Here is a 15,198-nt window from a genome sequence, read left to right as displayed (position 1 = left end):
GATTCAGGATCACGGAAAACAGATACAAGTTCAAAGACAATCCAGAAATGATCCCATGCAGTACTTAGGTTTAAATAGTCCATTTGGTGCCAGTATCTGTGGTAGACATGCAGGCGCGTCCACAAGCATTCTGCTGTGTGTGCGTGCATTTGTATGTGCATGCATATTCTTTTAATCAGGTTCCTGAAAATAAGTAAAACTCCATAGTGCCTTGAGTGACCCAACTGGTTTTCTTGTTTAAATTTACCAAAATATATAAAAAAATAAAAAACTTTATTATATAAAAAAATAAAGAATGAAATGGTTTGGCTCTGTAGGTAGGTTCTCCAATGTGTGGAGACCTTTCTTTTGCCTGTATTTATAAAGAGACCTCTTAGTGCTACAGTATATAAACATATATAATACATTAATTCTAATTAATTCTTGCAGTCGTATACATTTTTTTGTATTAAGCCATCTTTTCCTCCCCTATTGTATGCTAAAGTATTACCAGGAGAAAATCTCTTTCCAAATAGTTACAGGATGTCAAACTCAGGTTCCCAGACACTTACCAAAAAAGCTCTCTATTATACAACAGAAGCAGCAATAAACCTCCCAGAGCTTTGTTAAGACATAGTAGATTACTAGGCTTTACTTTGAACTTTGACCTTTCAGAGCCCAAGCTGGAAGATGCTTTAAGAAGTATAATGCATTGCCCATTTCAGGAATCTGGAACCTTCGCTGTGCTACTAAGTACATAACATATGTTTAATCTGTTGTTTTCATAAGTAGTCTATACCCAGTACAATGACAGAAATATGTAGGTGCTTTTAATTTTTGTTTAAAGGAAACAAATCATTAGGCTAAAGCCAAGCTATAAAAAACGGCCCTGACAAAATCTAAAACACCCTTAATACAGGCAGAAAGTTTTAATTGTTTTCTGAGCATGTGTATGAAAATATTTTTAAAGTAAGGTTAGATTGCTTAAATGGAACAGAAGGAAAATCTGTTAAAGCTTTCTCATTAGTTAACAACGACGGACAAACTCAATGTTAAATGGTTATTTTTCCCAGGGGTCAATTCTAACTCAGCTTTCTGCCGAAACCCCTTATTTGCATTAGTTCAAATATTTACGTATTGTTGGTGAAAAGCACAATGCTATCAATCATTTAGTCTTTATTTTGGTATGTCTAGCTTTTCATTATTTTGTATTTTATACATTTCACACTAAAAGGGTTGGCCATTAGCGATAAAGCTCCCAAACCGCCCCAAAGATGCTGCTTGCAGGACGTTTCCTAAAGTCCCGCAATCGCACCGCCCCAGTGTGAAAAGAAACAATAAAATGAATAGGAGGCGGTTTTCAGGCGCTATTTAGAGGCTATTTCTGGCACTAAAATGCCTGAAAACCTCCTCAATGTGAATGGGGTCTTAATGAAATTAGTGCCATGTAATATTTGAAAAAACATCTAGGCTCCCAATTAACATTTTAGCTGCAGGGTTGTGTGGCTAAACTCAGTGTAAAATAATAGTTACATATTCAGCCCTGGTATGACAATCTAAAACATTTTTACAGTAATACCCTATCCTTTCTGCACTTGTTGCCTGTTTGCCAATGGAAGGAACTCATCTTATGGAAAAAACAATAATGGAATATAAAGAATGACTGATTGTTTTCTTCTAACCAAGGGTTTTACTTTAGTCTTTGAATGAAAGACTTTGAAACAGCTCACAGTTTTCCATTTCTCTAGACCAGTGGTCTCCACACTTTCTAAGAAAAGGGTCAGCTTACTGTCCTTCAGACTTTAGGGGAGTCAGATTGTGGTAAGTGGGACTAGAAAATAACCTACTGTTGGCAGGAGAAGGACTATTCCCTTATCATTAGTGGAGGAAAAGTGACCCATCATGGTTGGTATCATTGAGAGGGATAGTGCCCATCATTGGTGTCAGTGGGAGAAATAGCGCCCCATCATTGGTATCAGTAGAAGGAGGAATGACCCATTGTTGGTGTAATTGGAAGTGATCTAAGGGCCTTATAAAGGCAAGCAAAGAGCCACATCTGGCCCATGGGCCCAGCTTGCAGCTCACTGCTCTAGACCAAAAGACTTAAAGTGGTTGTAAACCCTTACAACCAACTTTGACCTACAGGTAAGCCTAGATTAAGGCTTACCTGTAGGTCCAAGAAATATCTCCTATACCTACATGGTTTAGGAGATATTTGCCGAAAGACGGACACCGCTGTCTACGGCGCATGCGCCGTAGACAGTGGCGCGCAGGCACACTGAGCGCGCCGCGGTCAGCGGCTATATGCCGCGAGTGGCGCCTCCCGTGCGCCATATGACATTTTAGTGATTGGGTTTACTTTTTAAATATCGCACTTAAATAAATGAATCATCCAGAAACAAACCAAGTACAGCACTGACCCCACCTATCATCCTTCTTGGCATTCTAATTTCTGCTACTGTATAGGTGGTCTTCCACACTACTGTCCTCTGTCATTGGAATGACAAAACTGTAAGCCCCAAGCTTAGAAAGACTTTTGCTTGTTTCCTCCAATACATTGTAACAGTTTAGACATTTATTGCCCTATAAATACACATGTCCAATGTATCTCGATGTATGTCTGCAAGGGAAAGCATTAAGCATGTAAAACAAGACAAATTGGATGTTAAAGGTATTAGCCATGCCTAGGATAATGTTTTATGTGTGCCATTTATAAATCCTAGAGTAAAATGCTGCAAGCTGTTGACACTAGTCAGTAATTGTAGAAACATAAAACTTGTGGAAACAGATACAATCATAAAATCTTCTACTATCTCTTCATACCTGGCAGGCAATTGTAAAGCAGATTAGTGCGGGAGACTTGTAGGAACCTTTGAAGTCAGATGATATTTTATTACTCAAATTTTAAGACTTAATTTACTTTTTTTTTCTATGTCAACTTGTTATCTTATGAAAATGGTAAGAGTAATAATACAGGGATAGCTATGAAAAGCAATATGTTCTGCTAGATATTCTTTTCTGCTTTCCTAGCCTTACTCTGGGGTTAGTCGATGTATGTGAGACCTAGTAATATTATATCTGATACTTATGTGTGTAGTTGTGATGTGAAAGCTAGACATATTAGAATAGTTCTTCCATTAGGCAGCACTCTCCTGTCCAGGACTCTAGAAGACCTGTTCCCTGTTGCTGGTAAGGGTTGTACATGAACTCCACAACATTAGATCTTTATTTTAGAACTGTATACTGTTTACCTATAAAACTTATAATTAGAAAATGAATAACTCAGCCTTAGGTAAAGCAATAACAACTTCAAAATGCAATACTCACTCTCTGGTGCAGTTCCCCTTTTCATCACTATATGTCTTTAGTCTTTTGGGTAAATGATGATCGGCATCATTCAACCAATGGCTGACAACAGCTATGAAGGAGACGACTGATTCATAGCATCAGCTTGTCTTGGCTGTGAGCACTTTCCCAAGACGAGCACTGGCAGTAGGAATGCATAAGGGGGTGTTAGCATTTGCATTCCTCTTGCCATTGCTTGACTGTGTAAAATACTCACAGTTGAGACAACCTGCAGCTATAAGTCAGCCTTCATAGTTGTTATCGGATAGCCTGCATCAAAAACAGGAGGGAGGAGGGTTAGATCTCATAACTAAGGTTAGAAAGCACCGGCTTTTCCTGTATTGTCCAATCATCACACTTTTCTTCATCAAGCTCTGCTGCTTCTGCAGTGAAAATCTGGCTGTGATGTTTGGAAGTGTGACTTGGTCATTGTAAGGCAGCAATCACTGTATTTTATATGTAATGTTTTTATATGTAATGTTGGATTGTGGGTATAATAATCCACCCAGCTTCAGCTCTAGAGTTGTTCTGTATTGTGAACATTTTAAGCTGTTTGTAAGCCACACATAAACCTTGAGCCATATGAATCATCAAGAAAGAACAGGACCTCACGTTGGGCTTCTCTAGGGAAAGGCAAAATATATTTTCTTTCCTTTGCTTCTAAACAATTTGCAACAAATTAACAATTCCCTTCACCTTCAACCCTTATTCTATAATGAGCTTGTTGTAATTAATCAAGTGATTAAACCTTGATATTTGAAACACTCAAATGATAGCTTAAAGTAACGTTTACAATCTTTTAATTGGAAACTTTTTAAACAAACTAGATTATGCTTAAATAAAGTTTAACACGCCAAGAAATCTGTGGTTGGTTCACCAGAGATTTCATAAACCTCTACAACTGTCTGTGATAGGCTGCCTTGACTTACATAACTATTTATCATATGCTTTACTGTATTTATAGTCTTATCTATTCATGATCTAGAACAGCCTTTCTCGAGCTTTTTGACCCCGGAAGAACCCTTGAAATAATTTTTAGGTACCAATATATATCACACCTAATATCAACTGTTAAAATTGTATGCTAAATGTATTCTTGAACTAAGAATTTCCATGCAAGGCTTATTTTATTAGACACCTTAATACTGTATGGTGTACTCATATACATTATTGTTTTATTATCTATTTTTCTGACGTATCTTTACTTGGTTATTAAACTATATACACAACAATCAGTACTGAATAGGGATGACAACCTTTCATTTGTGATGTATAGTTCTAATTAAAGGAGGCCTTTTGAAACCCTGAAATGCTTTTGCTTTTTACGTTATAAGACTATCAGTAAAATGAATCTGGACACATTTTCCTTTTTGCATATCTAAGACTTCACCTGGCCAGTTCACAATAATGGATGGCTTTTTGTATTACAAATCTGTTTATGCATGTTTTTTTCTGAACACTGAAAACAAAAAATACATTTATTACCTACTAATTGAATTTTTTTTAACTTTTTTTTAATTAGTTGGAGAACTATATTGTGGACAACATGAAGTCAGAGATGGTTCAGATGCAGCAAAATGCGGTTCAGAACCAGACGGCTACTATGCTGGAAATAGGAACAAGTTTGTTGAGTCAAACGGCAGAGCAGACTAGGAAACTCACTGATGTGGAGACTCAGGTAGGTGACAATATCTGTGTTTGTGAGATACAATATAGTTGCTGGAGGAGAAGCAGCAAAAATAGTATGGAAGCATGGTGACTAAGTGGACTCTTGTCTCGTGTTTGGATCCTATCTTAAATTTATATTTTCTCTCCACTCTGGTTGTGCCTATTTTCATGCCATACACCCAAAAAATATGGGTAGTTTTAATGGCTTCCTGAAAAACCACCACACCACGTGTATATGTATGGTAAGGACAGTGGATTCTAAGCTCCTTTAAATGGCACAGACTGAATAAAAAGGAACACAATGAAGAGGGCATAGCAGCAAGATTTTTTTTATGTCACTGCCCACTAGTGATGGACGAACTTCCGACGGGACGTTTCGCGAACGCGAAACGCGAACGGGCACAAACGTTCGCGAAAACGACCGTTCGCCGCGGGCTCCATTGACTTCAATGGGAGGCGAATTTCGCAAACCTTTAGGTCGAATTTGCGGCCACGGGGTAATTATTAGGGGGTAGCACGTAGTCCCACCACCTGGACAATAGCATAATACATGTATGAGGTGAATTTGGGATCGATAACTACAAGCATTTTTTTTTTATTTGGGAAATTGTTCTGACAATTCAGGACTATGGAGCTAATGAAGGCAATGGAGGAGAGGGAAGGTCAGGGACCAGGGTAGGCAAACAAGAGGGTGCAGGAGATACAGAGCACTGACAGCAGCACCGTAATACAGAGCACTGACATCAGCACCGTGACATACAGCGCTGACAGCAGCTCCGTGACATACAGCGCTGACAGCAGCTCCGTGACATACAGCGCTGACAGCAGCTCCGTGACATACAGCGCTGACAGCAGCTCCGTGACATACAGCGCTGACAGCAGCTCCGTGACATACAGCGCTGACAGCAGCACCGTGACATACAGCGCTGACAGCAGCTCCGTGACATACAGCGCTGACAGCAGCTCCGTGACATACAGCGCTGACAGCAGCTCCGTGACATACAGCGCTGACAGCAGCTCCGTGACATACAGCGCTGACAGCAGCTCCGTGACATACAGCGCTGACAGCAGCACCGTGACATACAGCGCTGACAGCAGCTCCGTGACATACAGCGCTGACAGCAGCTCCGTGACATACAGCGCTGACAGCAGCTCCGTGACATACAGCACTGACAGCAGCTCCGTGACATACAGCGCTGACAGCAGCTCCGTGACATACAGCGCTGACAGCAGCACCGTGACATACAGCGCTGACAGCAGCTCCGTGACATACAGCGCTGACAGCAGCTCCGTGACATACAGCGCTGACAGCAGCTCCGTGACATACAGCGCTGACAGCAGCTCCGTGACATACAGCGCTGACAGCAGCTCCGTGACATACAGCGCTGACAGCAGCTCCGTGACATACAGCGCTGACAGCAGCTCCGTGACATACAGCGCTGACAGCAGCTCCGTGACATACAGCGCTGACAGCAGCTCCGTGACATACAGCGCTGACAGCAGCTCCGTGACATACAGCGCTGACAGCAGCACCGTAAGCAGCCCCAGGAGGAAGTCAGCACAGCACAGGGATGGTGTGATCCCCTCATAATAAGAACCCCCAGGAGGAAGTCAGCACAGCACAGGGATGGTGGGAGCCCCTCATAATAAGAACCCCCAGGAGGAAGTCAGCACAGCACAGGGATGGTGGGAACCCCTCATAATAAGCAGCCCCAGTAGAAATATGACACCGCTCAACCTCTTCAAAGAGGAGGGTAGGGGCATATAGTACTGACAGCAGCACCGTGACATACCGTGACATACATACAGCGCTGACAGCAGCTCCGTGACATACAGCGCTGACAGCAGCACCGTAAGCAGCCCCAGGAGGAAGTCAGCACAGCACAGGGATGGTGTGATCCCCTCATAATAAGAACCCCCAGGAGGAAGTCAGCACAGCACAGGGATGGTGGGAGCCCCTCATAATAAGAACCCCCAGGAGGAAGTCAGCACAGCACAGGGATGGTGGGAGCCCCTCATAATAAGAACACCCAGGAGGAAGTCAGCACAGCACAGGGATGGTGGGAACCCCTCATAATAAGCAGCCCCAGTAGAAATATGACACCGCTCAACCTCTTCAAAGAGGAGGGTAGGGGCATATAGTACGGTGTGCTTTTTTGGGTCAGGGAAGTGAGCCAAATGAATTAAGAAGGTCTGTGTGCTTGATTCCAAAAATTGTTTATAGACATATACATGGTCTACTGATCACATGTGTTGAATTCCTCCGAGATCCATGCCTCATTCATTTTTAGAAATGTGAGGTAGTTAACACTGTCGTGAGCTAGGCGAGTACGCTTATCGGTCACAATCCCCCCTGCTGCGCTGAACGTCCTTTCGGACAGGACACTGGATGAGGGGCAAGCCAACAGTTCGATTGCAAATTGGGCAAGCTCTGGCCAGAGGTCAAGCCTGCCCACCCAGTAGTCTAGGGGTTCATCACTCCTCAGAGCGTCCACATCGGCCGTTAACCCAATGTAGTCGGACACCTGACGGTCTAGGCGTTCCCTGATGCTGGATCCGGATGACACCTGTCGATGGGTCGGCTGAAAGAATGACCTCATATCCGAAGTCACCAACACATCTTCAAACCGGCCTCTTCTTGCAGGCGCTGTTGGATTGGTACCCGCAAATCCTTCTCTGGGAGTGGGAATTGCTCCTCTGCCAGCGCACGCAAAAGCAGAATGCAGCATTTCTCGAAGCAAGGCCTGGAAGTGCTGGATTCTGACAGCCCTCTGCGACGGCGGTAACATTTCCGCCATTTTGTGTTTGTACCGGGGATCTAAGTACGTTGCCACCCAGTACTGGTCCTTGACCCTCATGCTTTTTATACGGGGGTCCCTATTAAAACACTGGAGCATGAAGGCCCCCATTTGCACTCAAGCGGAAGGTATGTGGTGGTGGTGGTGTTGTTGGTGGTAGTGTCTTTGGGGGTGCACATAGCAGAGAGTGAAGAAGAGGGTGCAGATCGAGAGGATGAGGAGGGTGCAGAAGAATAAGGCTGAGTGAGCCACTCAACCAAGTCTGGTGCGTCCTTTAAAGTAATTGAACGCACCTTCTGCAACTTCCCACTTTGGCTCAAGGCTGTTGCTCCTGCCCTACCCCTACCACCCCTGCGGAAGGGCCTGCCTCTTCCTCTGCCTGTCATTTTTTAAATCACCCTGTGACAAAACTCTTAGTCCCTATACCGCTGAAGGACTGCTGCAGTATAGGGCAGCGGTCAGCAGTAGTGCACGTCAACCCTATGTATTGTGGACCGATAGCGGTCCTTACAGAACAGCAGACTGTACTGCACTCAGGCCTATGTACCGTAGCACCCTATACCAAGTTACCAGTCCTTATAAGAACTTTTGTGGACCAAGCAGGTTGTGTGTTAGTGATTAGCAGACTGTACGTCAGTCCCTATACCAATGAAGGACTGCTGCAGTATAGGGCAGCGGTCAGCAGTAGTGCACGTCAACCCTATGTATTGTGGACCGATAGCGGTCCTTACAGAACAGCAGACTGTAACGCACTCAGGCCTATGTACCGTAGCACCCTATACCAAGTTACCAGTCCTTATAAGAACTTTTGTGGACCAAGCAGGTTGTGTGTTAGTGATTAGCAGACTGTACGTCAGTCCCTATACCAATGAAGGACTGCTGCAGTATAGGGCAGCGGTCAGCAGTAGTGCACGGCAACCCTATGTATTGTGGACCGATAGCGGTCCTTACAGAACAGCAGACTGTAACGCACTCAGGCCTATGTACCGTAGCACCCTATACCAAGTTACCAGTCCTTATAAGAACTTTTGTGGACCAAGCAGGTTGTGTGTTAGTGATTAGCAGACTGTACGTCAGTCCCTATACCAATGAAGGACTGCTGCAGTATAGGGCAGCGGTCAGCAGTAGTGCACGGCAACCCTATGTATTGTGGACCGATAGCGGTCCTTACAGAACAGCAGACTGTAACGCACTCAGGCCTATGTACCGTAGCACCCTATACCAAGTTACCAGTCCTTATAAGAACTTTTGTGGACCAAGCAGGTTGTGTGTTAGTGATTAGCAGACTGTACGTCAGTCCCTATACCAATGAAGGACTGCTGCAGTATAGGGCAGCGGTCAGCAGTAGTGCACGGCAACCCTATGTATTGTGGACCGATAGCGGTCCTTACAGAACAGCAGACTGTAACGCACTCAGGCCTATGTACCGTAGCACCCTATACCAAGTTACCAGTCCTTATAAGAACTTTTGTGGACCAAGCAGGTTGTGTGTTAGTGATTAGCAGACTGTACGTCAGTCCCTATACCAATGAAGGACTGCTGCAGTATAGGGCAGCGGTCAGCAGTAGTGCACGGCAACCCTATGTATTGTGGACCGATAGCGGTCCTTACAGAACAGCAGACTGTAACGCACTCAGGCCTATGTACCGTAGCACCCTATACCAAGTTACCAGTCCTTATAAGAACTTTTGTGGACCAAGCAGGTTGTGTGTTAGTGTTTAGCAGACTGTGCGTCAGTCCCTATACCGCTGAAGGACTGCTGCAGTATAGGGCAGCGGTCAGCAGTAGTGCACGGCAACCCTATGTATTGTGGACCGATAGCGGTCCTTACAGAACAGCAGACTGTAACGCACTCAGGCCTATGTACCGTAGCACCCTATACCAAGTTACCAGTCCTTATAAGAACTTTTGTGGACCAAGCAGGTTGTGTGTTAGTGATTAGCAGACTGTACGTCAGTCCCTATACCAATGAAGGACTGCTGCAGTATAGGGCAGCGGTCAGCAGTAGTGCACGGCAACCCTATGTATTGTGGACCGATAGCGGTCCTTACAGAACAGCAGACTGTAACGCACTCAGGCCTATGTACCGTAGCACCCTATACCAAGTTACCAGTCCTTATAAGAACTTTTGTGGACCAAGCAGGTTGTGTGTTAGTGATTAGCAGACTGTACGTCAGTCCCTATACCAATGAAGGACTGCTGCAGTATAGGGCAGCGGTCAGCAGTAGTGCACGGCAACCCTATGTATTGTGGACCGATAGCGGTCCTTACAGAACAGCAGACTGTAACGCACTCAGGCCTATGTACCGTAGCACCCTATACCAAGTTACCAGTCCTTATAAGAACTTTTGTGGACCAAGCAGGTTGTGTGTTAGTGATTAGCAGACTGTACGTCAGTCCCTATACCAATGAAGGACTGCTGCAGTATAGGGCAGCGGTCAGCAGTAGTGCACGGCAACCCTATGTATTGTGGACCGATAGCGGTCCTTACAGAACAGCAGACTGTAACGCACTCAGGCCTATGTACCGTAGCACCCTATACCAAGTTACCAGTCCTTATAAGAACTTTTGTGGACCAAGCAGGTTGTGTGTTAGTGATTAGCAGACTGTACGTCAGTCCCTATACCAATGAAGGACTGCTGCAGTATAGGGCAGCGGTCAGCAGTAGTGCACGGCAACCCTATGTATTGTGGACCGATAGCGGTCCTTACAGAACAGCAGACTGTAACGCACTCAGGCCTATGTACCGTAGCACCCTATACCAAGTTACCAGTCCTTATAAGAACTTTTGTGGACCAAGCAGGTTGTGTGTTAGTGATTAGCAGACTGTACGTCAGTCCCTATACCAATGAAGGACTGCTGCAGTATAGGGCAGCGGTCAGCAGTAGTGCACGGCAACCCTATGTATTGTGGACCGATAGCGGTCCTTACAGAACAGCAGACTGTAACGCACTCAGGCCTATGTACCGTAGCACCCTATACCAAGTTACCAGTCCTTATAAGAACTTTTGTGGACCAAGCAGGTTGTGTATTAGTGTTTAGCAGACTGTGCGTCAGTCCCTATACCGCTGAAGGACTGCTGCAGTATAGGGCAGCGGTCAGCAGTAGTGCACGGCAACCCTATGTATTGTGGACCGATAGCAGTCCTTACAGAACAGCAGACTGTACTGCACTCAGGCCTATGTACCGTAGCACCCTATACCAAGTTACCAGTCCTTATAAGAACTTTTGTGGACCAAGCAGGTTGTGTGTTAGTGTTTAGCAGACTGTGCGTCAGTCCCTATACCGCTGAAGGACTGCTGCAGTATAGGGCAGCGGTCAGCAGTAGTGCACGTCAACCCTATGTATTGTGGACCGATAGCGGTCCTTACAGAACAGCAGACTGTAACGCACTCAGGCCTATGTACCGTAGCACCCTATACCAAGTTACCAGTCCTTATAAGAACTTTTGTGGACCAAGCAGGTTGTGTATTAGTGTTTAGCAGACTGTGCGTCAGTCCCTATACCGCTGAAGGACTGCTGCAGTATAGGGCAGCGGTCAGCAGTAGTGCACGGCAACCCTATCTATTGTGGACCGATAGCGGTCCTTACAGAACAGCAGACTGTACCGCACCCAAGCCTATGTACCGTAGCACCCTAGACAGACCAAGTTACCAGTCCTTATAAGAACTTTTGTGGAACAAGTGAGTTGTGAATGATTAGCAGACTGCAGCAGAAGGGCAGCAGTCAAGTATAATATTCTTTCTATATTTGGAAGAAAGAATATTATACGTGTACAAGCCTATTACCGTACCACTGATACCAGTCCTGAAAAGAACCTTTGTGGAACTAATAGTAACAGCAAGTCTTTAAAATTATCCTCACTGCCTGACACACTGCTTCCTGCCTGTCCCTATACAAATTGGCAAAAAAGAGTAGGCTGGAACGATTAGCTGGAACAGCTCTTTTGTGGACCTGATAGTAACAGCTAATGATGATGATGATGATGATGATGAAGAAAGACTAATCTGGCTGAGCTGTCCCTAAAATAGCAGCATACAGCGCTCTGTCCCTTTATCTAAACTGACAAAAGAAACTCAGGCTGCTGACCTAACACCTATACCAGTCCTGAAAAGAACTTTTGTGTACCAAATAGCTAGCGTTTTCTCTGTCCCTACTCCACACAGGATCCTTTCCCTACAGTGACAGAAGAAAGAATGTAAAATGGCCACCGGATCGGGTGTATTTATAGGTTAGGGGGAATGTCCAAGTGTCCATGAGCTGTCATGTCTCAATTGGTTGTCCTGTAACACATGATAAACGTGTCACGAAAGGTTAAAGTTCTTGTATACATTAAACACGTAAGTCCGCCGGGGCGAACGACGGAAAAAGGCGTTCGAACCCGCGGACGGCGAAAGTCGGAAATTCGCCGCGAAACGACCGCCGGGCGAACCGTTCGGCCATCACTACTGCCCACAGCAATCACTTTCAGGCTGGTCATCCCCAACCAAAGGCAAAATAAGGGGGATCAAAATTTACTCTTTACAGTAAAAATTAAGAAGGACCTGTGCTGTGGAAGCTGCACTTAAAAAAGGCAAGAAGAGGGTAAAGGACTGGTCTGTGCTATTACCTGCTTGTTTTGTGTCTTTATGAGAAGGAGAATGAAAAAGGAAAAAAAGTCCCAGGAGCCACACATTACACAAAACCCTAATTTAAAGAGTAGAAGCATCCTCAGCCTAGACTCTGTCCAAGCCACCCCCCCCCCCCCCCCCCCCACACATATTTCAACCCACCCATGACTAAGCCCCATAGGTGGGGTGAAATATTTTGGGGCATGGCCTAGATGGAGTCTAGGCTGAGGCTGCTTTCACTGGAACGTCTTTTCCTTCTTTATTGACTTTTATAGAGCTGAGACAAGCTCTTTCCCTTCCTGCACTACCAGCTGTTAGCATTATATAAGGACCCACTAGAGCCTGAAGTGGCAATCTCAATTTCCTTTTATGTGGAGGTGGCCCACTTGGTAAAACAGCAGGGCTTTTCTATCTGTTAGAGCAGTACCTTTGATAAATGCGATCTGATGGCTCGTGGAGTAATATCCAAGACACAGCAAACAAAGTGGGGGAAGCCGGATTCAGAGAGATGCTTGCACTACAGGTTCTCAAATACAGCTTTCCCTTCATCAAGCAGAACAGTGAGCAGTACAGTAGTGGCCAATCACTTAATCTCACTCCTATTCCTTGAGAATAGCAATCACTTGGTCACAAACTTTTATGTCCTGTACACACGGTTGGACTTTCTGACGGAAAATGTGCGATTGGATCTTGTTGTCGGAAAATCCGATCGTGTGTGGGCTCCATCTGACTTTTTCCATTGGAATTTCCGACACACACAGTTTGAGAGCAGGATCTAAAATTTTCCGACAACAAAATCTGATTGTTTAAATTCCAATCGTGTGTGGACAATTCCGACGGACAAAGTGCCGTGCATGCTCAGAATAAATTACGAGACGAAAGCTATTGGCTACTGCCCTCTTTATAGTCCCATCGTACGTGTTCTACGTCACCGGGTTCTGAAGGATTGTTTTTTCCGACAACTTTGTGTGATCGTGTGCATGCAAGACAAGTTTCGGCCAAAATCCGTCTGAAAAAATCCGACGGATTTTGTGGTCGGAATGTCCGACTGTGTGTATAGGTCATAAGGATTCAGTAAATAGTTATGATGATGACATTTTCATTCACCCCTGGCTACAAGCAGTAATACAACAACAGTGAAAATGAAGGTTTTATCCTTTTATCCAACTACTGCAAAAATCAATGTCATACATGATACTATCATAAATATACTCATAAGTGTGTCAGTGGTACATGTTAAACAAATGATATACACTGAAGCTGGAAAAGTCAACACTGAGGGTGTGTAGCCAAAAGTCCCATGTTTTAGTGTTGTATTCCATGCAATGAAAACACTGAAGGCCCCATTCATATAAAGGTTGAGGTCAAACAGTAAACTAAACAACATTTAAGTTCAAATAAACACTGGAACTAATGGCTGCGAGTGATACATACGTTAGCCTAAATAAATGTGTTCATTCGTCTATTAATTCCTTTTTGAAGTAGATTATTAATTTCCGATATAGTGCACTCCTATTTATTTTGTTTCAGTAATTTGACTCTAGCTTTACAATAATTGTACCTGTGACATTTTTACAACTTTGGCATGAACGAGAACAAAGATCAATGATTCAGCCATTAGGCAATTATGGGAATTGCTTGCTGGACCATTATTAAGAAGTGCGTTCTTCTTTGTGGCTTCTTTTATTTTAATAGACTGCCTTGAATCTCTTTAAAGGGAACTGTAGTGTATTTTCAGTAAATTATAAATTTTAAGCTATTATTGTAATATTTACTTCAAACTAATTTTTGAGGAGCCACACATTTTTTTCTGCTTTGCTTATCCAAATTTCTAATGTTGCATTTCATGTACACATTTATGAATGCTTCCACTGGTTGCTATCTGTATGAAAGCAAGCATAATTACATCCCTCCTTTGTAATTAACAAGTCTTTACTTAAAGTGTTTTTCAAACCAGATTTTTTTTTTTTTGTTTTTTTTGTTTTGGATAGTGGGCAAGGGTTTGAATCCCTGTTGGTGTTTTTTTTACTGTTATCCAGGGCACTGTGATATATATTTTCCCTCACTTCCTGTCCTGCTGACAACATTTAATGAGACAGGAAGTGTGTGGGGCTATTCAACAGCATCACAGACAGAAATAAAAATATAGTTTTTTTTTTTTTTTTAGAAGAGCAGGAAAGGCCTATTATCCCTTTAGATTTTGTTCTTGGCTTTACTTACATCTTGATGAATCAGCCTGTTGGGCTGACTTCTAATATGTCATCAATAATATGCCATCAATATGCCAACAGCGAAATCTCCTGACTCTTCTCATTTGGAAGTTTTTGATTTTCCTGCCCTTTGTGACCAAGGAACTGTTTGTTATGCTTACAGTGTAATATATGATTTCTCACTTTAGTTATAGTTTAAAACATTAATATATTAAAAGTAGAGTTACACTGATACAGTGATACCAATACCGAGCATTTGCATGAGTACTTGTACTTGTACAAATTCCCCTGATGCCTAATCTGATAACAGGGCAGTCAGGGGATGATTGGCCGTTACAAGCACCGATTTCCCTGTATAGATTTCAATAAAGCAGCTAACAGCCGCTTCTCCACCTCTCCCTCCTGCAGCCTTCAGCTGCTTTATTGAAACCTATACAGGGAGATCAGTGCTTGTAACGGTCCCCACCGCAGCACCGATCATCCCTGACTGTACCCTGTGCCCTCCTCCATTTCCTCCTTCGTGCTTCTAAAGTCATCCGCCATGTTGTCCTCCGCTCCCCCTCTGCATCCCCTCCATGTCCTTCTCCA

At 43.9% G+C, this 15,198-nt stretch overlaps 1 protein-coding gene across 1 annotated transcript in view; it reads left to right on the top strand.

Moving 5' to 3' along the window:
- ANGPT1 (angiopoietin 1) overlaps window positions 1–15,198 on the top strand; it is a 433,269-nt gene that overhangs the window by 239,189 nt on the left and 178,882 nt on the right. Inside the window, exon 2 of the mRNA XM_077493172.1 lies at window positions 4,847–5,002. Coding sequence (XP_077349298.1) covers window positions 4,847–5,002 — 156 coding nt within the window. The remainder of the gene's footprint in view (window positions 1–4,846; window positions 5,003–15,198) is intronic.

This window comes from Lithobates pipiens, unplaced genomic scaffold (genome assembly GCF_037356315.1).
Source record: "Lithobates pipiens isolate NorthernLeopardFrog02 unplaced genomic scaffold, aLitPip1_a1.2 Scaffold_19, whole genome shotgun sequence".
NCBI lineage: Eukaryota > Metazoa > Chordata > Amphibia > Anura > Ranidae > Lithobates > Lithobates pipiens.
The sequence above is the reverse complement of the archived record's forward strand: the minus strand, read 5'-3'. Positions and strand labels throughout refer to the sequence as shown.